This window comes from Juglans microcarpa x Juglans regia, chromosome 3D (assembly GCF_004785595.1).
Source record: "Juglans microcarpa x Juglans regia isolate MS1-56 chromosome 3D, Jm3101_v1.0, whole genome shotgun sequence".
NCBI lineage: Eukaryota > Viridiplantae > Streptophyta > Magnoliopsida > Fagales > Juglandaceae > Juglans > Juglans microcarpa x Juglans regia.
In genome coordinates, this window is record NC_054598.1 from 20,863,566 (window position 1) to 20,890,317 (window position 26,752).

General features: G+C 39.2%; 1 protein-coding gene across 1 annotated transcript in view; it reads right to left on the reverse strand.

Annotated features, from left to right (window-relative positions):
• Positions 1-20,102: 20,102 nt before the first annotated feature.
• Positions 20,103-26,752, reverse strand: part of LOC121255649 (4-hydroxybenzoate polyprenyltransferase, mitochondrial) — a 31,434-nt gene continuing 24,784 nt past the window's right edge. The window contains exons 8-10 of the mRNA XM_041156076.1: positions 22,659-22,730; positions 20,839-20,877; positions 20,103-20,577 (exon numbers count right to left, since the gene is read on the reverse strand). Of these exons, the coding sequence (XP_041012010.1) occupies positions 22,661-22,730 (70 nt within the window). The 3' untranslated portion in view covers positions 20,103-20,577; positions 20,839-20,877; positions 22,659-22,660. The remainder of the gene's footprint in view (positions 20,578-20,838; positions 20,878-22,658; positions 22,731-26,752) is intronic.

Below are 26,752 nucleotides of genomic sequence, written 5' to 3' on the forward strand. Positions count from 1 at the left end.
GGAACCATCTTTCTTCTTCACGAATTGTATACATACTCCTCATTGTGAAGTGCTGGGCCAAATAAGTCCCTTCTCTACCAGTTCCTCTAACTACACCTTGAGCTCTTTCAATTTAGCGGGGGCCATACGATATGCGCCTTGTGTGTCAAAGTTGTCGCAGGCTCCAACTCTATATCGAATTTCATTTCTCTCTCCGGTGGTAATTCAGGTAACTTGTTGGTGAAAACATCAAGAAAGTTTTAAACTATGGGTATCCACGGATTTCTTCACTTTCGATTGTCATCTCCACAGTCATTAATAGAAATGTTGAGGCACCATCCTCGATGCACTTCCTGGTTTGCAAAGTCGTAATCACTAGAGGGGTGGCCTTAACTGGCGCTCCTGCGTAACTCATCTTGTCTTCACTTGGGGGTTCAAACACAACTTTTCTCTTCTGACAATCTATCTTGGCATAGTGCTTGAATAGCCAATCCATTCTCAAGATTAAGTCGAACTCCATCGAACTGAACACAAACAAGTCAGCCTTCAATGTCCTGATGTCTAACTCCACAAGGCAGTCCTTAGCTAAAGGGATGCAAGCTACTATATTCCCGTTAGGGATTGTCACTACAACACTTCAAGGTAATAGCTTGGTCACAAACTACAAATCTATGCAAACACTGCAGACACAAATCCGTGCCCGAATCGAATAGTGCACAAGCCGTCATAGGTTGACGTTTCCAAATAATGATATAACGTGATACTACTATTAATACCAATCTTATCATCCATGCAAAAAACAAAAGAAAAAATAATGAAATACCAATGATGATACCAACTTCCTCTGTCTCGGATGCGTTCGCATCGATATCACCCTGGGTTACAACATATATGCATGTGGGGCCTTGGCTTGTTATCACCAGCTCCACTACTTTGTGCAACGTTGGGCCAATATCTGATCAAGTGTTTGGGCTTTTTGCATCTAAAGCAAACTCCATATCTGTAAAGGCATCATACGGCGTGATGCTTTTCACACTTTGGGCACTACGGGTGGAAAGACGGTGTCTGTCTTCCTGTTGCAATCTCCTTGCCTTTAGCTGGGCTGGGAAAATATCTCCTCTTCTCGGAACTACCACTTGCAGTAAACGACATGGTCCTCTTTCATTTGAAATTGATCTAGATAGCCAAACCTCTCTAGTAAGCTTCTACAATTGCAGCCACGTTTACCAACTCCTGGTAGGTTTCTACTCAGTGATGATTACACCCAAAGAATAATGCGGTACTTGTAGCACAACTTTGGTGTGTCGATTTCATAGAGAGATAAATTAAAAGAATAGAATCAGGAACAAAGAAACTAAAGAAAAATTTTAAATGATTAATGGAGCACAAATATTAATTTTAAATGCAAATTAAAGTGAAGCAAAGTGACTAATGAAAAAAATACTCAAATTTGACGAACAGTAAAGCATCGGAAATTCCTTACACAAATATGATATTTTAATTATTCTTAATTCATTGAATAACACAATTGGGAACTCAATTATCAAAATTCTCAATCGAAATGTATAGATTTATAACCAAATACAACCCTTTGAAAAATCATTCACCATTTTTAAAATATGTAAATTATTATCACCATTGAGAAAATCCAACAACAACAATATACTCAATAAGTGAAATTGCAGCAAAAAGTTAAATCAATATAAATAAATAATTGATCCAAACATAATCAAAGAGCTAATCCATTCAATAGAAAAAGCATGAATAAATCCATAAATAGAATAAATTTTATGATTATTCAGAGAAGAAAATATCAACAATGAATTGAGAATGAAAAAAAAGAAGAGTTTTAATAATTGAAAATTAAATACATAAATTAAAAATAGATTAAAAATAACAGCTAACGTGCAAGTTCATCCCTAACCTTACTTGAGAATTTAGTTACCTATAAATATAATAGACAATAAAAATCTCAAGAGAAGATTAAAACAAACGAAGGCCATGAAAATTTATTTCGTCTCTTCGTTCTTCAATGCTAGGCCGTCTCCTCTCTTCTTCAAAACTCCCCAATTTCGCACTAATGATATGCTTATATAGGATAGGAAAGAAACCCTAATGTCTTCATGATTCCCGCATAAAAAATCGCCTAAATTTTAGGACTCATCTTGGCAGCCACGTACACACTTCAGGAGTTTGAATTTAAAAATCCTTATTAGAGACAAAATGTTTAGCTCTTTAAGATATCTTTTTCAACGCGTTAAAAATCACATCAATTCGATATTTGAGTGAAAAGTTAAGATCAAAATACTAAAGTATGTTCAGGCTATCTCCTAGCGAGTTTTTGACTCCAACTTTTTCTCTTCATCCGAATTATCCTCAAACCCCATCATTATCCTTCTTTGAAAAGTCCTACACTCGTTGAAAGTTCTTAGATTGTTCCAACGTCTTGCCCACTTGAAAGTGCTTTGAATTTGATTGGGTTTTGATATGCTCTTTTATAGACCCTGAAATTAAACGTAAAAATCTGCTTAGGATTATTCCAAAGTAAATAGAAACTCAATTCAAGAATACACATTAATTCCTATAATTTATATTCATATTTTAGCATTTTAGTCCAATAATAGGGTATTTAGAATGCACTTTCGTACACTCATCACAACCCCCCAACTTGCTTATTGCTAGTCCATAGCAATATCAATGCTAAAGAGATGAAAGAAATGAGAATTACTAACATAGGCCAACAATTCACATTTTCCAGATTCACATATCAAAAGAAACTAAGGAATCGAATAACCCATCAAGATCAATCTACTTATAGCAATTCATAGAGTGTGTGTGTGTTCCCCAAACCATAATCATCTTATCATTAACCTTGATACATGCAACATCAAGAACGTCTTAAGAAAAAGGTTTAACTCCATAACTCATGAATATAATAGCGTTTCGTGTAAGGATCCTCTCTATGAGTTGACAAGTGGTGTACACACAATCACATGGAGATTTAGGTAATTGTGAAGAAACAACAAGCAAGCATTGATCTTGCGATAGGAACACTAACAAATGAGAATTCAACTATTCTTTCCACAAGCTTATTTTGGGATCAAAACGATCAAAACAAAAGGTTGTAATGTGGCTTAGGATAGGCTATATGACAAGAAAAGGAAAATGATTCAAAAACTTTCAACTACATACTTAAGGAATCTTATTGAACATCTCAATAAACCACATCTCTCACTTAATGTACTCTTCAACTTTTCAAATCACCGGATAACGCTTTTTTTCATTTGTGACTTTTTTATTTTCAGCTAAACAATTTGGTGAACAAATATATGTCACCCTGATATTCTGTTATTTCTACCTAGCTTTGGTATTTTTACCTTTGAAGCTCACTCACTTGAGCACCTTGTAACTCATATTCTTCCCTTTTTTTCTCTCTTTTTTTTTTAATTCTTTGCAAAAAAAAGAATTCCACATCTAATACACATTTGAAAATAACAAGGGTAGGGAAAATCAGTGTATAGGTTATACTCCAATGTGGAGAGGTATGGATAATGTAGGTATATGGAAAAAAAAAAAAAGGTTATATGTGTTTCTTGGTTCAAAGTTGGGGACTAGGGATCTATACTTCAAAGGGTTGGCTTGAAAGGCTCAAACGTTAATTCTACGTTGACATTCATCATATCCTAAGTATATCACCATCTTACCACAAACCATGTAATAATATTCTCAAAAGGTGATCAATTCAACAGATCAATGAAATCGCACTTTACTACATTTGTAGGCTCTCAATCCTCTCTAAAACTCACAAATAAATTCTTAAGTAAAAGAGTTCTTTAGATACATGTGTCAAACCACTATCTTACTACAAAACTTGGATGAATGCATTAGGAATTCTGTAAATGCTTCAGCAAAAAATGATTATGGTAGGTTTGGTAAATTCACGAAGATGGCTATGAATGAGAATGAGTACACATGTGAAAAGGATACACGTGTGATGTAAATTAAAAAAATTTGACACATGAAAACATGCCACAAAATTCCAATATGCATTTTAAATACTGGATCTGCACCACCACCCCAACTTAAATGAAATATTTTCCGCAATGTTTAAGAATCAAATTTGAATGGGGAGTAACTAAAAATGGTAGAATACACCTGATGAGTGACATGGGTAGCTCACTAAGCACCAAAGATGATAACCTGATATGACAAAATGAAACTAACCTACAAAGAAAAACAAAGAAAACAATTAGGAAACAAAAAGGAAAAGAAAAAAAATAAGAGAAAACAAAAATAAAACAAAACAAAACAAATAAAGAAAAACATACCTGCAAGGTGTGGTCAAGGTTGATAGACAGGATCCACAAGTGGAATGTCTTCCACTTCCAAAACTTGCCTATCACTTAATACTTTAAAGTGTTGACCATTTGCTTTAAAGATCCGACCATCCTTAGGATCCTCTATTTCTATCGGCCCATTTGCAAAAACATTCTTCACTACAAAAGGGTCGGTCCACCTAGACCGAAGTTTTCCTGTGTACTTATGGAGTCTAGAATCATATAAGAACACTCGATCATTGGGCTTAAATGTTTTTCCCAAAATATTTTTATCATGGAACACTTTCATTTTAACCTTATAGATTCTAAAGTTCTCATAAACATCATTTTTCAACTCCTCTAGCTCGATCAAATGAAATTTTCTAAACTTACCTACTTCTCCATTGTCAAAATTGAAATACTTGATGACCTAACAAGCTCGATGCTCGAGCTCCACAGGTAGGTGGCAAGGCTTTCCAAAAATAGGTCTATAAGGTGACATGCCTAAGAGAGTTTTGAAAGCTATACAATAGGCCCAAAGCGCATTAACTAGTCTCAAAGACCAATATTTGCGATCCGGGTTGACCCTTTTTTCTAAAATTTGCTTAATTTCTCTATTTGCAAGTTCTACCTGTCCACTTGTTTGGAGTAGTAGGCAGTAGAAATCTTATGTACCACCCCATATTTTTTTTATCAAAGCCTAAAAAAAAACGGTTGCAAAAATGTGTACCCCCAGTCACTAATGATAGCACGCGGTGTACCAAATTGAGATAACACATTCTATTTGAGAAATTTAATTATCATCCTATTATCATTGCTCCTGCAAGCTGCTGTCTTTACCCATTTTGATACATAATCTACTGCCACAATAATATATTGATATCCAAAAGAAGGAGGAAAGAGTCTCATAAAATCAATGCCCCAACAGTCAAAAATTTTAATCACTAAAATTAGGTTTAAGGGCATCATATTACGACGGGACATAAGTCCTAACTTTTGACACTTTTTACATGAGCAACAATAGATGTTTGCATCTTTAAACAAGATGGGCCAATAAAATTCACACTGCAAAATTTTTATACTAGTTTTTTTATTGAAAAGTGGCCCCCACAAGTTTGGAAGTGACAAAATTTTAAGATGCTAGCAATCTCTTCATTAGGGATGTAATGCCTTAAAATTTGGTCAAGACAGTATTTGAAAAGAAAAGGGTCATCCCAATAGAAATTACGTACCTCAGTCATGAACTTCCTCTTGTCCTGAGCGCTCCAATCCACCGATATCTCATCTGCAGCCAAATAATTCACAATATGAGCAAACCATGGTAGAGAAGTAATGGAAAGTAAATGCTCATTGGAAAAATCAACCATGATTGGTAGGTGGCCAGACGTGTCCTCAAATGTAAGCCTCAAGAAATGGCCAGCCACTACGTTCTCCACTCCTTTCTTGTCTTTGATGGTGATGTCAAATTCCTGCAAAAGTAAAATCATTCGTATTAGTCGCGCTTTAGCATCCTTCTTTGTAAGAAGGTACTTAAGGGCTGCATGATCTGTGAAAATAATAATAGGAGAACCAATCAAGTAAGCATGAAACTTATCCAAAGTAATCACTATAGCTGGCAACTCTTTTTCAGTGGTGGAGTAATTCATCTGAGCACTATTTAGAGTTCTACTAGCATAGTAAATGACAAAAGGCTTCCCCTCCCTTTGCTGTACAAGAACAATACATACAGCACACTAGCATCACACATGATCTCAAAAGGTAAAGTCCAATCAGGTGACTTCATTATGGGTGCTTAGATAAGCTTGCCAATTAGCATTTTAAATGCCTCTTGATAAGCTTGTGTCCACTCAAACGGGGCATTTTTAGTTAGGAGGTCACATAGTGGTCTAGATATGGTGGAAAAATTCTGTATGAACCTCCTATAAAAGCCCGCATGACCAAGAAAGAATCTCACATCCTTTATTGTCCTAGGTGTAGGCAACTTAGAGATTAATTCAATTTTAGATTGATCAACCTCTATCCCCCTAGAAGAAATAATATGCTCTAAGACAATACCTGAAGGTACCATAAGGTGACATTTTTTCCGATTCAAAACCAATTCCTTCTCCTCACAACGAGTCAACACTCTCTCTAAATTCAATGAACATGCATCAAAAGAAGATCCAAAAACAGACAAGTCATCCATAAAAACTTCCATGCAATTTTCGACCATGTCACCAAAAAGGCTCATCACACAACGTTGAAAAGTAGCAGGTGCATTACACAATCTAAATGACATTCTACGAAAAGCATAAGTACCAAAAGGACATGAAAGTGGTTTTATCCCGGTCTTCCAAAGCAATTTCAATTTGATAATAACCAGAATAACCATCCAAGAAACAATAGGAAGGATGACCAGCCACATGCTCAAGAATTTGATCAATAAAAGGGAGAGGAAAATGGTCTTTCCGGGTGGCAGCATTCAATTTTCTGTAATCAATGCACATCTGCCACCTAGTCACAAGTTTTGTAGTGACTAAACCCTCTCAGGTTTTTCTTCACCACAGTAACACTTGACTTTTTAGGAACAACCTGTGTAGGACTTACCCATTTACTATCAGCAATAGGATAAATGATTCATGCATCTAATAGTTTCAGCACTTCATTCTTCACCACTTCTTTCATAATGGATTAAGTATACACTGGGGCTCTCTATGAGGACTAGTTCCTTCCTCCAAATTAATTTTATGAGAGCAAACCAGGGGACTAACACCTTTTATATCAACAGTGCTCCAACATAAGGCTAACTTATGCTCACTTAGGGTCCGAATTAATTTCTCACCTTGAGACTCAGACAATTCAGATGAGATAATAACATGAAAAGTATCACCTAGATCAAGGAAAGCATGCTTTAAACCCTTAGGCAGAGGCTTCAATTCAACTTTGGGTGCTTCCACACTTAAAGGAATTTGTTTTTCACCTTTCTCAGTCAACTCCTCAAACTTCGGTTGCCATGCCCGAGTGCCATAATCCTGAGTTCTATAAAAAATAGCACAAATATCAATTACATCAGATGGATCACTGATAGAATCAAACTCAAAATTAATAAGAAAATACTCAAGGGGATCAAAATCATGAGCTGTAGAAACTCCCTTATCCATGAATGAGTCAATCATGTATGTCTAGTGGCCCTCATCATCATCTTCTGGCTATTTTGCAATATGAAAGATATTCACCTCGAGAGTCATGTTTCCAAAAGACAGCTTCATAAGCTCATTCCTGCATTTAATAAGAGTATTAGCAGTGGCAAGGAAAAGCCAACCTAAAATCAAATGAATTTTAAAAGTAGTATCAACAACAGAACTAGTGTCAAAGATTAGAAAATCAACAGGATAATAAAATTTACCAATTTGAATTAGAATATCCTCTACCACACCCCGGGGTACTTTGACTGAACGGTCAGCCAATTGCAATACCATAGTGGTTGGTTTGATTTCTCTCAACCTCAATTGCAAATAAATAGAATATGGCATTAGATTCACGCTAGCTCCTAAATCTAGCAAAACTTGCCCAAACTCATGATTTCCAGTGCTGCATGCAATAGTTGAACAACCAGGATCCTTGTACTTGAGAGGAATCTGCTACTCAATTAGAGCACTAACTTGCTCTATCAGAAACGCTGTCTTCTTCACGTGGTGCTTTCTCTTAATTGTACACAAATACTTGAGAACTTTTGCATAAGTAGGAACTTGTTAATCATATGCAAAAGAGGAAAATTGATTATTACCTGCCTTAGATTCTCTAGGATTTCATTTTTAGGATCCAAAGTTCGCTTGTTTGATTTTAAAGTTGGAGGGAATGGTATGTTAACAGGACACTTTGTCACGTCAGGTTCCTTAGGCAGCTTGGCATCACTAGTACCTTGATTCTTTTTCACATCCTCTGATTTGTTCGTTATTGGGTTGTGTAATGACTTACCACTTCGTATCACAATGGCATTCACATCCTTCAAATTCTCTTGCGCCATGTGTTGACCATGGGGTGCAGACTGAGCTTGAGAAGGGAACTTACCTCGCTCATTCACACTCAAGGAACTCATCAATTTGGACACTTGGCTCTTCATTTCCTTATTTTCTTCAACAACTTGCGTAATCAAAGATTTCAACTTTTGGTTAGTCTTACCCTGTACCTCAATAAAAGTAGGCAAAGTGTCTTCTAAAGGACTCCTTGAAGATGAAGGTGCATGATATGGTGCAGGATATGATCTAGGGATTATGCAAGTGGCTGGTTTTCAGACTTCCAGCTAAAGTTGGGGTGATTACGCCACCCCAGATTATAGGTATCAGAGAAAAGAATAAAAGGCTTCTTATACATACCTAAGGCATTACATTGTTCCTCATACATCCCTCTCATCTCAGCAAATATGGGACACTCTTAGGTGAGGTGATCTATCCAACCACACACAAAACATGGTCTAAAAGACTCTACATGATTAGCCACGTGTGTTGGCTTTAACTCCTTAGTCTTTAACACTTTAGCTCCTTAGTGAGTATCTCAACCTTAGCCTTTAGGTTATCCTCTTCCCTGAGATGGTAAATTCTACCACCATTTGGGTTTCCTGCAGGCCGTGACCTATTTGTGCTCTCAGTAGCACTAGGTTCAGTCCAAGTGTGAGCTTTTTCAGCAAGCTCATTGAAGTATTCTATGACCTCGTCAAGATCTTTCTGTAAGAACTCACAATTACACATCATCTCCACAAATTGGCGTTTTCTAGGTGTAAGTCCCTCATAAAAAAAAGTTCACTAAGCGCCAATTCTCATACCCATGGTGAGGATACATACTCAACAACTCCTTAAATCTCTCCTAAAACTGATACAAAGTCTCACTGTCCTTTTATGCAAAAGTAGAGATTTGCCTTTTTAAAGCGTTGGTCTTATGTTGGAGAAAGTATTTATTAAAGAATACCTGAGTCATCTCATTCCATGACCCAATAGATCGTGGTCTCAGCAAGTATAGCCAACTCTAACATTCAAAGAGAAAGGAAAGAACTTAAGTCTCACAAAGTCAACAGTTGCATTTTGACTATGAAAAGTCACAACTACTTTCTCAAACTCCCTAATGTGCACATATGAATTTTCATTTTCCAAGCCACGAAAAGTAGAGAGTAACTATATCATCCTTATTTTAAAATCTAGTTTGCGTGTATTAGCTGGAAACATGATGCATGATGGTTTGGTTGTGTGTGTAGGGTGGAGGTAATCCTGAAGAGTTCTAATGAGTTGATCTTCGTGTTCACTCATTTCTTCAAAACTAGATGGATTGTCAAATAAATGATTTAAAAAGTTTAATTCTAACTCTAGCGCAGGCCTACAAGCAAATCTAACCAAAGTGTCTCTATATATGTGCATGCAAGGTAACAAAATACTAAAAAAATAAAAATACTATAAAAAGAAAGAAGAACAAAAAAATAATGCAGCAAGCTAAAAGAATGAACGAAGTTACCGACTTTACAAACTGCTGTAAAGAAAGACTATCTAGCAATTCTTCTGCCGTCTCCCCGGTAACTGCGCCAAAATTTGATTACCAAAAGAATAACATGGTAGTTGTAGCACAGTTTTGGGGTGTCAATTCCACAGAGAGATAAATTAAAAGAATAGCAGAAGGAACAAAAAAACTAAAGAAAAATATTAAATAATTAATGGAGAACAAAGATTAATTTTAAATGTAAATTAAAGTAAAGCAAAGTGACTAACGGACAAAGTACTCAAATTTGATGAGCAGTATAGCGTTGGGAATTCCTTGCACAAATCCGATATTTTAATTATTCTTAATTTATTGAATAACTCAATTGGGAACTCAATTCCCAAAATTTCCAATCGGGAGGTATAGATTTATAAACCAAAATTAAACCAAATGTAACCATTTGAAAAATCATTCACCACTTTTAAAATACAAAATTATTATCACTATTGAAAAAATCCAACGACGACAATATACTTAGGGAACGATATTGCAGCAAAAAATTAAATCAATATAGATAAATAATTGATCCAAACATAATCAAAGAGCTAATCCATTCAATAGAAAAAGCATGACTAAATCCATAAACAGAATAAAGTCTATGATTATTCGGAGAAGAAAACATCAACAATGAGTTGAGAATAATAAACAAAAGAGTTTTAGTAATTGAAAATCAAATACATAAATTAAAAATAGATTGAAAATACCATCTAATGTGCATGTTCATCCCTAGCCCTACTTGAGAATTTAGTTACCCATAAATATAATGGACAACAAACATCTCAAGAGAAAAATATCTCGACTAAGTATCATCTCACCAAACAATGAATGGGTGACCCTACTCTAGTAATCTCGTTAAGAAGGGGTCTTGTACCCCTACGATGACCCCCTAGTGGTCACAATGCTTGTCGCCAGCTTCACCACCCGCAGGATCCTCATCGATAACGAGAGCTTCATGGACATCCTATTCTGGGGAGCCTTCACCAGGATAGGTATTGAGCCCACTCAGCTCCTACCCACCCCCATGCCCTTAAAAGGCTTTTCTGGAAGCATTGTCCAACATGTGGGAACCATTACGCTATCTGTCCTTGTGGGGAGTAGCCCCTGCACAGCACCTGTGATGGTCGACTTCCAGGTAGTGAAGACTCCATCGGCATACAACACCATCATCGGGAGGCCCACCCTCAACAACTTAAAGGCCGTCACATCAACCTATCACCTCAAAATGGAGTTCCCAACTCCTAAAGGAGTGGGGAAAGTCCGAGAAGAGCAAGTCTTAGCAAGAGAATGATACATCCAGGAGTTAAAGCATAAGGATGGAGGGCTCGCCACGGACGACACTAATAGAACAAAATAGGCTGGGCACCACCGAAGAAGCTGTGGCAGACCTCCGTCTACAACTTGCCCTACCAACTTTGAGGGGGGAAAGGATGGTGCACGACATTGAAGAGAAAGAAGGACGACAATCCCCCCAGACCAAGATTCCGTGTCCCTTAGTTTTGTAACACCTTTTCATCTAACTTATACTTTCCTTTTAATTTAATAAAACTTGACTTTTCATAACAATGCAAAACATTTGCTCCACGCTTTCATATTACTAGTAAGGTGCCAACAATAAAAAGCACGGCTAGGGAAATCTACAGCAACAAGATCATCAACAGATTACCTCCCTACAGGGCACCATAGGGAAAGGCAAGTCTAAGGGTTGACTTATCCCTCCTGCGGCAGAGTGCGGGTCAACCTTCGGTGGCCCAAAGATAAGAATTTACCTTCCTTGCAGACGTCAACAGGCGGGTGCGGGTCCAGTCACAAATTGCCTGAAATCACCTCCCTGCAAGACACTATAGGAAAAGGTCAACTCAATGTTGGCCTTATCCCACCCGTTGAAGAGAGCGGGATCGGCCTCACAGCCCTCCCGAATAAATTACCCCGACCTATGCCGCAACAAAGAGTAGGATCAGCACCTGGTCCAGTAACAAAATGCCCGAACAACTTACCTCCATGCGGGACTCTACAGGGAAAGGTTGGCCTAAAGGTCTCCTTATCCCTCTCGTAGAGTAGAGTGGGTCCTGCCTTCACGGCGACTCGAAGAACTTACCCCAGCTCCTATCACAGCAAAGAGCGGTCAGCCAACTCACTGTCCGAACTTACCTACCCGCGGGATACAACAGGGAAAGGTAGGCCTTAAAGTTGCCTTGTCCTTCCGCGACGGAGTGTGGGTTAGTCCACAACTACCCGAAATCAGAAACTATACCTTCCTCGTAAGTGTCAACAGGCGGGAGCAAGTACAATGACAAACTGCCCGAATATCTTACCTCCTCGCAGGATACAAGAGAAATGGTAAGCCTAAAAGGTTACCTTGTCCCCCCACCCCCCCCCCCCCACCCCGCAGAGGAGAGCAGGTTTGGCCCTTGCGGCAACTCTAAAACTTACCCCGACCTCTACTACGAGTGAAGAGTGGGTCCAGCACCAGCTTGACCCAAAATGCTACATTTCCCTGTGATGTTAACGAGCGGGAGCGGGTTCAGTAACAGACTATCCAAATGACTTACCTCCTTATGGGACCCAATAGGGAAAGACCGACCTAAAGGCAGCCTTATCCCTCCCACAGAGGAGAGCGGGCCTTTCCTTTAAGGCGGTTTGAAGAACTTATCCTGACTCCTATCATAGCGAAAGAGCGGACTGTCCTAGCAGCAACCCGAAGAAGTTACCTCCTTGGGGAACCAAAAAGGGTGGGCTAATTTGAGGTAGCCTAACCTCTCCTTGATGGAGTGCGGGTTTTAAGTCTTATGACTGCGCATCCAAAAGGGAAGCAAGGTCTCGCAAAAAGGTCGCACAAGCATCAACAAGCAAGAGCAACAACGGCACACAGCAAAAGGTAGTAAGTTCGGAATGATGCAAAGAGAGAGAGAGAGAGAGAGAGAGAGAGAGAGAGAGAGAGAGAGAAATACAGCAAGAAAAATGCGGAAACCGTACAGTCGGATACACAAAATCGTTTTATTAATTCTATAGGATTACAAGGAGAAAGTTACATCATAAAGCCGCAAGTTACAAGAAATAAGTTACATCATAAAGTTGCAAAACTACAAGGAACAAGTTACATCATAAGGATGCAGGACTACAAAGAGCAAGTTACACCGTGAAGCTTATATATTCAACAAAACAAGTTCTAGTGTCTAACCTTAGACCTAGACCGTAAAACGGCCATGGATAATCTAAAAGATCCAGAAGACCTCACTGTTCTCAAATCGAAGGAAACCAAAAGGACTAAGCTGAAAATCTCTGGATTGTTTCTGAGATTTTGGTCCATGTTTCTGGGTGAAAAAAAAAATGAGCTCAGGGTCTGCAGTTGTGTGTGTTTTAGACAGTGATGGTCTCCACGACACCACGACAACCAAGTCATTCACTATTGCAACCAAGCAAGTAGCCAGTTTTAGAGAATTGCTTCGAAGTTGAGCCTCATAAGCAAAAGGGCAAGAACGAGTGAGGCACAATAAGCAAAAGGGCAAAAATGAGAACAATGGGTCTGGGACCCCAACAACAGAGGATTGGCAATTCAACCCTCTGTCGCACAGGCTGCCACGACCAGCAGTGACCTGAGTGCCACCAGAAGACCTGTCGCGCACTAGGGTGTAAAGATTTCGTCGAAGCCATGAAAGGTAGAAAAAATGCAAAGAGACTTCAGAAGAAAAAGCAAAGGAAAAAGGAATTGTGAACTCAAGCAGTAAAGCAAGAGTCACAAAGTAAAAGAGAAAAGGTTGAGTGAGTATAATGGATTTCCTAACATGAATAAGGGTTCCTTATATAGGTGGGGTTGACGTTTGGCCTCCCGAGGCGCCATAACTCCATGAATCACCATGTGTCCCCACAGAGAACCAAAATTCCTTGATTATCACAACCGCTGCAGAGCATATCTACTGATACGATGTGTTAAATTAATGGCTGTGAAAAATTGAGTCATGACGGAGAAATCGAAGGGGCGCCATTCAATGTGGAAGCGTAATTGATATGGGGTTGCCACATATGCGAAATGCAAATGGTTGCCCAACATACGACCAGGTAGGCCGGGAACTTGATAGGGCATAAGGTCAAAGGAAATAAGAAGAATTCTTCTTGGACCCGTCCGGAAAGAATTAGCATGGTAACTATAACGGATTCATTCCCACTACTTAAAGCCCATTGGGCCTCTAGCCATTACTCGGCCCAGGGGCACTGAATAGTCAACAAGGGAGGTCAACCTAACAATCCATGGCCACTTTCAGAACCCAGAAACTTGCACAGAGCGCAGCAAAAATGCAGAGGAAGAAAGTCAGTATTAGAGACATCTCAAAAGGCTAAGCAATTAGCGGAGTCAAAAAAGTTAAACCGGATGCTAGTAGGGTAGACAAAAAAACTTCAAAAGCACGACCGGGCATAGCCACCCAAATAACAAATAAAATGATGGCCATATTCTGAGAACGACTATCCATAGAGGATAAGCAAACACAACGTGACTGGCCAACGAGGTAGGTAGGAGCTTTACGGGCCCTTTTACCATGGTCCCCCAGGCTGGCCACCCAAAAACAAAAAGAAGAAAGGAAAAAGGGGCAAATGAGAGACATGAAAAACAAGATATGTGCACTAGTCAGTATGTATGTATGTATATACAAGTCGCTAGGTGACAAAATGTGGGTACATGTGTAAAAAAAAAAAAAGAAGAATACAACGAAACAAGTTAAATCTTCAAGCCTCAGCATCAGGAGCAACGGTCTCAACAACAACAAAAGCAAGGTTGGCTGGCTCCACAAATGTCAGCGCACGAACGACTATACCAGGGAAAGCATCTGGCATCTCTTTCCTTTCCAGGTCGTAGTTGGTTTGAAAGGATGCCCCATTGGTGGGAATTTTGGCAAGCACGAGCCGCTGAAGGTACTTGGTGAAAGATCTTGAACGCAGCTCTGGACGCTCCAGAAGGAATGGTCACATTGATCCATGGCCCTCAACGACCTCATGCTCCCATGCTTCATCGCAAAGTTTTAGAAACTACTTCAGCTGCCCTTGTAGGGAGTGGGTGGCTTTCTGAAGACTTTGGTTTAGCTGCTCCAACCGGTCCTTCTCCTCCTACGCTTGGGATAAGTCGCTCTGAAGACTTTGGTTAAGCTACTCTAATCGGGTTTCTCCTCTTACCATTTCTGCTTGTGTTTCCTCTGGCGGTGCTCTAGCTTCTTCACTCTTTTGCGCTCATCAGGTCGAGCCTCATCCTCTCGAGTTCGCACTTCAATTGTTCCCTCTCCTCCTTTTTGCCACGAGCACAGACCAAGCTCACCTGAACGGCTGCCTCCTGATTGTCCACGATGAAAGCCGCAAGCTGAGAAGTGCCCTAGCAACATAAAGGAAAGACTAAGAAAAGGGAGAGTGAAGGAAAACAAGAAGTAAAAGGAGGGAAAGAAGGGATCAAACCTTGTGGAAAAAACTCGACAAGCACTCAACAACCCAACCAATGGCTTCCTCTCGGCACCCCTCCATGGCCAGTCAGGATAGAGAAGAAATGGCCTTCGCAAGGCCAGCAAACTAGGGCAATCCTACAGAGACTTCTGCTGGAGCAAGTGGGTCCCCGCTTTAACCCTCCCGTTGAATACTCAGCCAAGGTGAGTAATTCAATATTGAGACCCTCACTAGCTGCATCACCTACAGAGTCGCCACCTTCAGCGAACACCACCTGGACGAGCGGGTCGACGACTAGACTCCTTGGACCATCGTCGACTAGAATATACAGAAAGGGACTCCCCCTCTATAGGAGTGCGGCCTGGATAAAAGAATCCACAAGAGGACTTGTCGAAACCCTAAGGATTGCAACGTTTGGAAGGGACTTACCCCCTGTATAATCCCATGCCTCCTCGTGATTGCTAGAAGTAGCCTCCACCCCTTCATCAGCCGCCTCAAGAAAGTGACTCCCGACGACCGAACGAGATGAAGAAGGAGGAGAAACCCATGAAGAAGAATGTTGTCCCTCATCAGGAGTGGTAGACACGAAAATACTCTAGAGGAGCACGTCCATCTCGACCTCGCCCCCAGGCACCTCAACAGTCACCACCGATAAAGGCATCATGGGAAAAATACTCACCATCTCACCTGCTGCAACCGGCACTGGAACCACCATAGTAATCAGATGGCTGGCCTCCCATGTAGCTGGTCCCCGCGTTAAGGGGTTTCGTACACCAGGAAAAGGCCTATCCTCGGCCCGAACACTCTCCCGATGAAGGTTCTTCCCCTTGTCTAGTAGAGGAAGGTTCGAGGAACACTTCAGAAGCGGAGCAACTTGGGGCCGCATAGCAACCAGCCTAAGAAGGAAGGTGTCCCAAATGAGGCAGAAAGCTCCTCAAACTATCCTCGAAAAGGACGACCTAAAAAAAAAAATAGGGTCAGGATGATTCTGCACCCATTCTCACACAATGGCGAGGCGTTTCACTTCGTAAGTAGTGTATGTTGGATACATAGCCTTGTCTTCCGGGACTTTTCCCCAGTCTGTCCATAATGGGAACTCCCGGCGGTTAACGTGGCCCACCAGAAACTCCCAGTCGCAGCCAGATACGAAGAAGAATTTGGGAGACCAGTCTTTCACTTTGCGGTATCTCGACTCCAAGGTGACTAGAGCATGGGATGCCTTGAAGCTGCAGACATTCCCCTTTAGGCGTAGCACCCTATGGGCAAAAAGGAACTTGAGACTAGTGAGGTCTGCGTCATCTGGGAAGGATTCCAATAAAGCCCTCCGCCAGATAATGCTACAGCACATCAATAATCTCTAGGCATTTGAGGCGATCTAGAAGGTCACATACAAGGCAAGGGAATGGTAGTCTCAAGCCGCATGAAAACATGGAAGGGTATAGGGCCACCCTAGCAGAATGACCCTCTACATCGACGACGCCTTCATCAGGGCCAGGAACTTCGAAGAAAATGGATGCTAGTACTTGGTAGGTGAGGGCTAAGGAAGCCAGCATAGGTTTGTTGGTAGTCGAGCGCCATCCGCTGCCCAAAAACAATGGCCCCATATCAGCAGAGCCCCCGCCGGAATCATTGGGTTGAATAAATTTTCAGAGGCCGTTACTACCAGAACACGAAGTAGCAAAGAAGACTGGTCGAAGAGAAGAAAAATCAAGAGAACTAGAATAGCAGGACAATCACAATGTAATGGACGGAAACCAGGTCCCACTCCCACGTTTTATAAAAAGAAAGTGAAGGTTAGACTCTCATGCACCGTGGCAACAAGGATACTCACCGTTTCGGATTCGGAGGATATGGTTTACGAAGCAACGTAAACATGAAAAGCCGCCTAACACCCCTTAATTAATGAGGCTAAAAAGATGTCATGAAAAGGAGAGCCCATCATAGAAAATAAGAATGACGTCAAAAATGCCAATCCGCAGAGGCCTCCCGGACCTCAAAAAGCATAAATAGGGTTCCTGGCCTTGGTAAGAAGGCGGGATTGAATCATGATAAATTCCCACTGTAAGGGGATTTTTCCCACAAGACCCTATCAAGCCCAGCCCGAAACAGAAAGCCATTAACCCGGCCCACTAGGAGACTCCTCTCTACATGACCTGTAGGAAGGATGGTGCTGCAAGGGATGAAACTCATCGATTTGAGGACCCCTCAAGTAGTGTCTAGTCCTCGAATGCCCACCCACACAACAGGCGTGATATATAGGGAACCATTGATCTACTAATAGAGACGGCATGAATGGATCAAATGTAAGGCAGACTGAGAGGAGGAGGTTGGAGAACCAAGCCGCATTAATGGTTCTGCCACCCAAACTATACACCACATTAATGACGCCGTAACAGAGCCACACCGCATTTAAAGACTTTGACAAAAGGAATAGTACAGGAAACACGGACTTCATGAAAGCAGGCACGATTTGTTCCTCAGACTTGTAGTATAAATAGCAGATCCCAGGTACGAGAATATCTCTCTTATCCCAAGACTCTTACTTATTTGCTACCCTCCAAGAATATTTACTAACTTTGGCATCGGAGGTTACCCGGCTCCTAGGCCGCCATCTTAAAGCTGCAATCTTTTTTACCTTGTGCAGGGCCCATTTTCGAAAACCTGAATTGTTGGAGGGTGTGCAAAACACAATGTTAACAATCAAGATATCAAAATAAGCTTGATGCAAATGTGGATATGGAAGAGCTTGATACGCTAGTTAGTGTAGCCAACAAATGAGGCTGCTTAGTGTGGTTGATCGAAGGGCAATGAGTTTGGTAGTGGTATGTGTATATATGCCCTTTGTTGACAAAAGTTGACACATCTAGCTTCCTGTAACAAGAAAAAAAAATGTGATCAGTGAACGTAGGATCATAGATCTATTGCGAAAATGGAATGGGGATATTTGGAGACGCATGGGATGGTGGGTAAAATCCACATGCACTAGCAACGGCCACATGGCTCATGTGCTAATGAAAATAAAAAAGGGAGGAGAAGATGGCTTGCTTATGCATGGGATGTAGTGGTGGAGGTCAGAGAGTGCCAAGATGGGTCTTCAAAGTTCTCTTTGGAGGAAAAGAAAAATGCAAGAAAATGAGATGAGGTAGTTTTGCCCAATGAGGGTGAAAGTCCTACTTTTACTCTACCACTTTGAGCGAAAAGGGTGTAATGGGGGCTTGGAAATGGGTAAATTTGATCCATACACACTACAATGGGTTGTTGGTCCAGGAGAGGTGGTGTAGGTTGGAGAGCCACAAAACAGGTCTTCAGCGTTCTCTTTGGATAGAAAGAAAAATGCAAAAAATGAAACCGAAGAGTTCAAAAGAGTTAAGGATAAGGTAGTTCAGCCATATGAGATTGGATGAGTACAACCAGAGAGGATGTGATGGCTTGAAAGGTAGAGACCGTCTTTGGGTACAGGAGAGAGATATAGCCTTTGCCTTCGTCAATATGCGTTAGGTGACTCTATTAATAAATATGTCTTAACAAGCTTGTATAATATTGCATGTGTTGATTTGAAAATATATGAATGTAATGGTTGATATCTATATATAAACAATAAAAAAATGCTTTTGTTTGTAGATAAAATTATAAAATATAACATAAATAATTGTCAAAACTAAGTAGCTCGTGAATCAATTTGAACTCAAATGATAAATAAGCTATTCCTGAATATAAAATGTAACTTAGATAATAGACCCAAGCTTGACTCGTGTGAATAAAAATTAAACGATTAAGACTTAACCTTCATTGAATCATTATTGTTCGATGTTGACTCGTTTACACCATAATAAAAGTTGAAAGGAAATTTATCAAGAGAGGTTGGGTAGAAGATGCCAAATAAAGATTTGCATTGCTTCTTGACTAAGATCCCATCATCGCTGCCAAAGGCCTCTGGCTTAATTGGCATAAATCTCAGTCTCTAAAATGGAGGTCTAGAATTCGAAACCCCCCTCCCCCAAATGTATCAAAAAAACAAATCTCATCATCACCCCATCCATGGACCACCTCATGTGACCATAATAATTTCATCATCATGAATTCAAATGGCAATTCTGGCTCCCAAAACCCAAACAATTCAGGTTCCAAGCATTCTACAGTAGAGAGGTCAGTTCTATGATAGTTGGACGGGCTTGAAACGGCACTTACACGAAAGCTTTACGCATAGATAAAGAAGCTCCGACAGGTAATCGATTCTCATCCCCTAACCAGGGAATCAAACCATACGGATATGGTACCAACTAATATCAGAAAATGTAATCCCCTCACCAAGCCGGGACAGATCCATCCAGTGTAACATAGTTGTGCGTGCGTGTGTATATATATATATACAGAGAGAGTTGAGTGGGAGCATGACAAATTAAATATAAGGAAAAAAGAAGCGAATCAAACTGGTCTCTCAGCTCATTCGTAATCTAATTCACCTCATTTGCTGCTACTACGAATGATGTACAATTCCAAACAGACAAAATTAATCATTGCAAGTGAAATAGACAATATTTGTTTAATGTAAATCATGGATATTTAAGTCATTTCATTTGTCCAACATGATATGTAAAGACCAAAATTGCCACTATCTTACACTAAAAACATTGAATATCTTAATTAGTCATTTCATTTGTCAACATGATATGAAATGACCAAAATAACCATTATTTTACATCTCGCATTGCTTAGGAGGAAGAAGCTATTCGGAATAATTTCAATGGAACTCCAATTCTACCACTATTTTAGAATATGAACCCAAATGTATCTTAGGCCTCTCTCGAGACATGGACAAAGATCCCCTCCATTTCAAGTAAAATGGAGATGATCCTATTTCAATCCGAACATATACACATTAAATGCTGGAATAATACTCGACTTTACTGATCTTTAAAGAATAAATAAGTGGAGGATTGTTAAATTAAACCTCCTACAAGCAACTTGAGTCGTTGGTACACAAGCAACTGATCATTAGAAATAATAATGATGTTCAGACCTTTTTTGCCTTTTTAGCTACGTTTCTGTAAAAATGACTTGCAGCTGTACTAGAATCAATACCTTAAAAACAAAGGATCAGACTGATCCTACCTCTCGCCTGTGAAACAAATGCTCTCTCTAACAACCTACAACGACAAAATTGGGCTTCCAAAGCTGGACTCCAAAAAAATAATTCACTTTAGCACCTGCCTATGTTTCTCACAGAAGCAAATTATCTCCCTCAGTTACCAGAAACAAAAATAGGGGGCTTTAATATTCTACCCTTTATTCCTAATTTTCGCAAAGAACCTTCTCCGGACAACGTAACATCAGCAACATCAAATGTTCTGCAATCCCACTGCATGAGGAAACCATTCAACACCTGAATTAACATATACACAAACAGTTACATTGTTATGAAAGCAACGTGATTTGCTAGTAAAGGGGACCTTTAGCAATGTATCTCAATTGATGCTCACCTTGAGCACCCCATTGTACACATGCGTGCCTGCACCCATGCATGTGTGTTGGTGTGTGAGAAAGAGAGCGAGAGAGATGAGAAAAAAAAAAAATACAGAGAGAGAGAGAGAGCAGCTTATAGTGCTGCCAATTAACTTACGTATCTTCATTCATTCATTTGATCTTGAGCCTTCATTCCCTGAACGTGGTATGCACAATATACTTAGATGTTTTGAGGGTCTTATTTGCAGATTTCTTGTTCTAAACTACAACTTTTACCCTTTTCCCATGGTATATATTTTTACATAATCAACTCTCTCTATTCGAGTTTTTGCTCATTTTAAAATTTGTAATAGTTTATTTATGCTTTCGGAATTTTCAATAAAATTTCCATTACCAAAAAGATTGTGAAGCTGAAAGTGTTCTTAGGTCGAGAATATTCTTTTAGTAAAATGAAGATCTATTCTAGATGGAAGTCAAAATAGTTGTAATGGTAGAGATAGCAGGTGCGTGGCACATGCCTAGTTCACCACGCTTAGCTATAAGGTGGTGAATAGTAGAGATGTTGCAAGATATCAATTGAACAACTGTTATACGAGACGGAGATTAATTGCTAAATAAGACAATTAAAGCAAAAGCAAAATTAATTGCTTTTGTGCTCAAATTATATATATATATATATAAACTTTTATAAAACAGAGTTTAGCTGCAAATCCACTTATAATTCTCACTTGCATAAGCAATGCAAGGTTTTTATGATTAAATTTCAAATCTGAAAATATAATTTTATTTTTCTTAAATGAGAAAATGATATCAGATTAAGTAGTATTATTTAGCTTTATCAATTATTTTGCAAATAATACAAATATAAATTTTATTTTTTAAAACAATAGTATATAGGAATAATAAATTATTTTGCAACCTTAAAGACAATTTTGGTTTTGAAATTTAAATATAATATTATTTTTTTAAAATTTCATAATGGTAATATCATTTTTGCAAAATTAAAATATTTTTTTAAACATTAATATTTTTAGGTTTTAAATTTATAAATAGTAAGACAAATTCTTAACACTAAAAAATGATATAAAAAAGAATATTAATTTCAATTTGCATCCATATTAAACTTTAAAAATTAAATTATATCAGAATAATAATATGATTTTTAAACTTTTCCATAATAAGAAAACAGGACAAACCAAAAGACAAAGAAGGGCAAAGTCGTAAAACCACTCTTCAAGTAAAACTATTCATAAATCTATAAGCTATTTATTATAGTTAAACATTAAAGATATAATATAATATATAGATTATATATCTATGAGATATAGAAAAACAAGTTTAAGACAAACGCATCAAGTAAAAGAGGATGATATTTTCCATAATAAGGAAAAAGGACACATCAAATACAAAGAAGGATAAAATTGTAAAACCACTCTTCAAGTAAAACGACACTATTCACAAATCTCGCTATATAAGATATAAGATAACAAGGTTAAGACAGTTTCCTCCACAAAAGCAAAAAACCCAAGCAAAGAGAAAAAAAAAAAAAAAAAAAAAAAAAAAAAAAAAAAAAAGACAGAATTGTAAATACACGCATAAAGTAAAAGAGACAGTTTCTCCCCGAAAAAAAAAAAGGGCCCAAACAATGGAAAACAAGGGCAAATCATAATTTGAAGCATCAAGTAAGAGCAAAAAATGGCCCAAATAAAGGGGAACGAAGGGCAAATTGTAAATAGGAGATCAAGTAAAACCACTACTAACAAACGGATGGCCTCTTTAGAGAGAGACACGTATCTGCAAATCCTTTGTAATCCAAGAAATTCAAAGAACTAATGTTGTAACTGTCTATGGAATGAGCGCAAAATGAAGAGTGCATATTTAAGAATTGACCTTAATGTGATATTAATCAGTGGAGCAGGGAAAGCAAGTTTGGAAGTCTATAACCCATCTCATCTTTTCTGGAAAATGTAACCATACCATTATGACAAAACTCTTCCAAATAAGATCCCACTGAAAAGGATAGCACCGAACCACTTGTTGGACACAAATCTGAGAGAAGTAAAGATTCGATAAAGAAAGATGAGTTTATAATAATGAAAGCTTACCAAACAAAAAAAAAAACCATAATGATCAAACTCAACTGAGAAGAAAGAAAAATTCAACAGAAACTAAATTGAGACCCATTACAACTTGTCAGATATATATAGCATAAACACAATAGTTAATGGATCTCATTATAACAAGAAAATAATGGATCATCAGAGTTTCAGTACTTTTCAACTGCGTAAAGGTGGGGGAGTATAAGAGACAACAGGCTGCCTTTGTTTACATTAGATGTTCTTAATGAGTATGAAAGGGGCATTTAAAAAATAGAGAAAAAACAAATGAACACAGAAGTAAAAATTGGCTGAGCTGACCTGGTTGCCCTTAATGCTGGTTCAGTAATTCAAGTAATCTAGATCTTTGAGTGATGTACATCATCTATGGTTATAATTTTATAGGAAATGGTGATAATACTCCTCTTTGCTTTATGGTTTTTCACATCAAAATCCGAGTTTTCAATTGTAAAAATTTACGACCCGAGTTTTGTAATATCAGATATTCAAGACCTTCGACTAATTTTCAGTGAACTTTATGACAGAAATTGCTGATGTGGCCATAAAGAGCATCGTGCAACCAAAAGTTTTCAAAAAAAAAAAAAAAAAACACCCTCCACTGAAGCCACCCAATCTTTCTTCTCAGAGAATGACTCCATTGTTGTAATCAAGATGATAACCCTTGTTTTAAATGACATCTTAGGAGGCTGGAGTCTGGAATCTAGAGTCTGGACTAATGCAAGCACATCATGATGATCCATAGATTTAAATATGGAAAATACATTATTTGAAAGGGGATCCTACATTAGTTTTATATATATATATCTTTTTTTTTTTACAACGATCCCTGGAGATTCTGCAATTGACATGTCTTTTACCGAATTAAACCTCCAAACCGTGTAACGTGCCCACATTACACAGATTAGGTAAATAATCTGCATATCACTAATGGGATGTAGCCCTTAAAAATTATTTGCACTCAAGGATTTGAACATTAGACCTGAGGGAAATACATTAATTTTAACTAACACTTAAATACAGCATAATGTGATTCATAAGATGATCCTTTGGTTTTCATTCCTACCAAAGGCCTCCTAAATGATCCATTATCCACTTCTTAATATGATTTGATAAATTTCAACTGACGTGTTCATGCAATCATACAAATTGTAATGTTTATCAGATTTATACAAATTGTAATGCAATCAACTGATTTGATAACACTCCCCTATACTTTTTGGTTTGCTTTCTAAATTAAGAGCCAATATTTCACTTACGAAAATTTAAGACCCAAGTTCAATAACATTTGAAACTCAATACCTCAGTCTATTTGCCGTCAATTTCTTGACAGAAATTACAAGTGTAGCAATGCAGTTCTAAGTGTAACAAAAATAATGCTCCACTGTGTTCGCAGGTTGGGGAATCCTCATCTAATGCGTGATGAGGGCCTCCCCCATTGTGGTACCAAAGTTGTGGACATCACTCTAGCATGCAAGAGGGAGGGATCTCCCTCACCTTGCAGCATTGGGAGACATGAGGTGGACGGGATTCTCCCCCTCAGTCCGCCGAGTTGCACCTACCAGCCCTATTGATGGCAATGGAGGGTTCTCCAAGTTTTTTTTTCCTCTTTTTGTTCTTTTATTTATTTTTTTTTTTTTTATAAGTCGTTCTTTTATTTTATTTTTTAATGAATGCTTACGTTACAAGTGGCACTATGGCCCATGTCAACAATTTTAGCCAATAAAGTCTCGGAGCATTATATGAAGGTCTAGAATTTCAAATGTTATGAAACTCGGGTGTTAAAGTTCAACCACTGAAAACTGAGGTCTCAACATTAAAAAACCAAAACGCAAAGGTGTTGTTATCATAATTTCTCAAATTTTAATATACATCAAACAAAACATGAACCGATAACAAGAAAGCATATTTTTTTTTATAAGTAAAAATATTATATATATCAATAGGAGTAACCAAGTACACTAGACGTATACAAAAAAACACCTAATCCATACTAGAGAGCTCCTAATGACCCCAAGCCCGAATACAATAGAATACACTAAGCCCGAATTGGAATAGAACACACCTCCCAACCCCAACCACTTGTTTCCCGTAAGACTAATACTCCAGCCTAAACTCCCTCTATGAGGACGTCTTCATAATGCCCTCCCTTCAGTCTTCCCTCGACTGGAGCTACCTCCCTTAGCGTCGTAGTTGATTTCCCAAGAAGACGCTTTTTAACGCCCTGTTTTTCTTAAAACTTGATTTGATTTCAAGCGAGTGACCCACCTCAATCGCAGTGAGTAGTGCTTTAAATTGGTCTTCACATCTTCCATATGAAAGCCCCACAATATGCTAAATCTCGTAAACCTTATGCAAAACCCAATCTAATGGTGAACCCACTATATTGTTTATCGGAGGAAGAAAAACCAATGGAACAACATTATCCCCAGAGATAGTTCCCAACTGCACTTCCGACCCTCGATATTCCACCTCACAAGGCACCAACGACAAACCCATAATTTCCTCCCCGCCATGTCCTGCATTCAAATCTCAAACCTCCTTCACAGCTATATTGTTGCTATCCATTGTTGTTGTCACTAGTAAGGGTTCCTTCACCTTCAGCATAGGTGTCGTCGTTCCAATGACGAGGACATTGCTTGTAGGTGCTCCAACCCCCCGACGATCCTTTTTGTGCCACTTTGTTAGACCCTACTGCTCCCTCAGGAGGCATAGAATAAGTAGGGGAAGCACTACATTTTGTTACCCCATTTTCATCTTCTGAAAGAGGCTAGTCTGCTTCTCCCAAACTGAAAGTGAACCCTGGAAAAATGTACTAACCCCATTTGCAACTGGTGACTAAGGGCAATCAGACAGCAAGTTGCCGATGTCCTAAGTGATACCGGCGTGAACAATGATGTTGACATCCGACGACCTTATCTGTGATGGCATTGAGATGCCCTGTGCTAGCGCACTTGAGGCCTTCAAACCCGTAGGATCTACCCACCCCCCTCTTGTCCGTTTTCGATCCACCACCTAAACTTGTGACTATGTCCAGCCCCTTATCCACTTTAAGCATAAGATCTCTCACATACTCCATAACTCCCGTCAATTGAGCTCTGACAGCCCACAAGACCCCCTTCCACTTCCCACCCTCAAACACCCGACAGAGGCAACCATCACATGGGGCTTACCTTCCACTTCTCCTAATGTCACCTACCAACCTTCGTCTCCTACAAGTGTCATACCCTTTCCTTTCGCCGCGGAGCTATTCTCGCTCAGACTACCCACCGGTGACCTCAACACCAAGGGATACAAGGCACCTTTGACCGAGGGAGGCCTTCCCACTGTCTTTCCATCAACAAACTCCCCCTCTGTTTGCTTGCTTCAGAACAACGGCTTTGGACCCAGTGACAAATCAAATGGAATGCAGAAAACCTTTCCATCCGATGTCATTTGTACCTTCCAGGATCACCAACAAGCCTTTCCTCCTTCCATTTCAGAAATCTGAGAGTTGCAAAAAACCGCCAACTGCGTTAATATGATGTTGAATGATGAGAACTCCATTACCCATCCTTAACTCCTGGAAGAATCCCTCATGACAGATGAGTTCTAAACAATCCTCTATCCCCTTAGCTACCCATGAAGTTGCCATCTCACATAGACACATGAACTTAGCCATCCTTTTACTCCATTCAAAGATGCAAAAACTATTTCCTCCCTCTTTCGTAAAAATGAAAATTTTTTATTCCACCTCTCACCATCCATTTGAGACGAATCCACATCGCGCGTCATCATCCTCTGATCCCAAATCACAAGATCATCTCCCAAGATCATCTCAAGGAAAGAAGATGTTATACGAGAATAAAATGCAAATCAGAGATGTTATACGAGAAAAGAATTATGGAACTACCCCAGATCTGCACCAACGAACCAAAGGAGTGGAAAATCCCGGTCGCTAGAGGGAGGACCGACGCC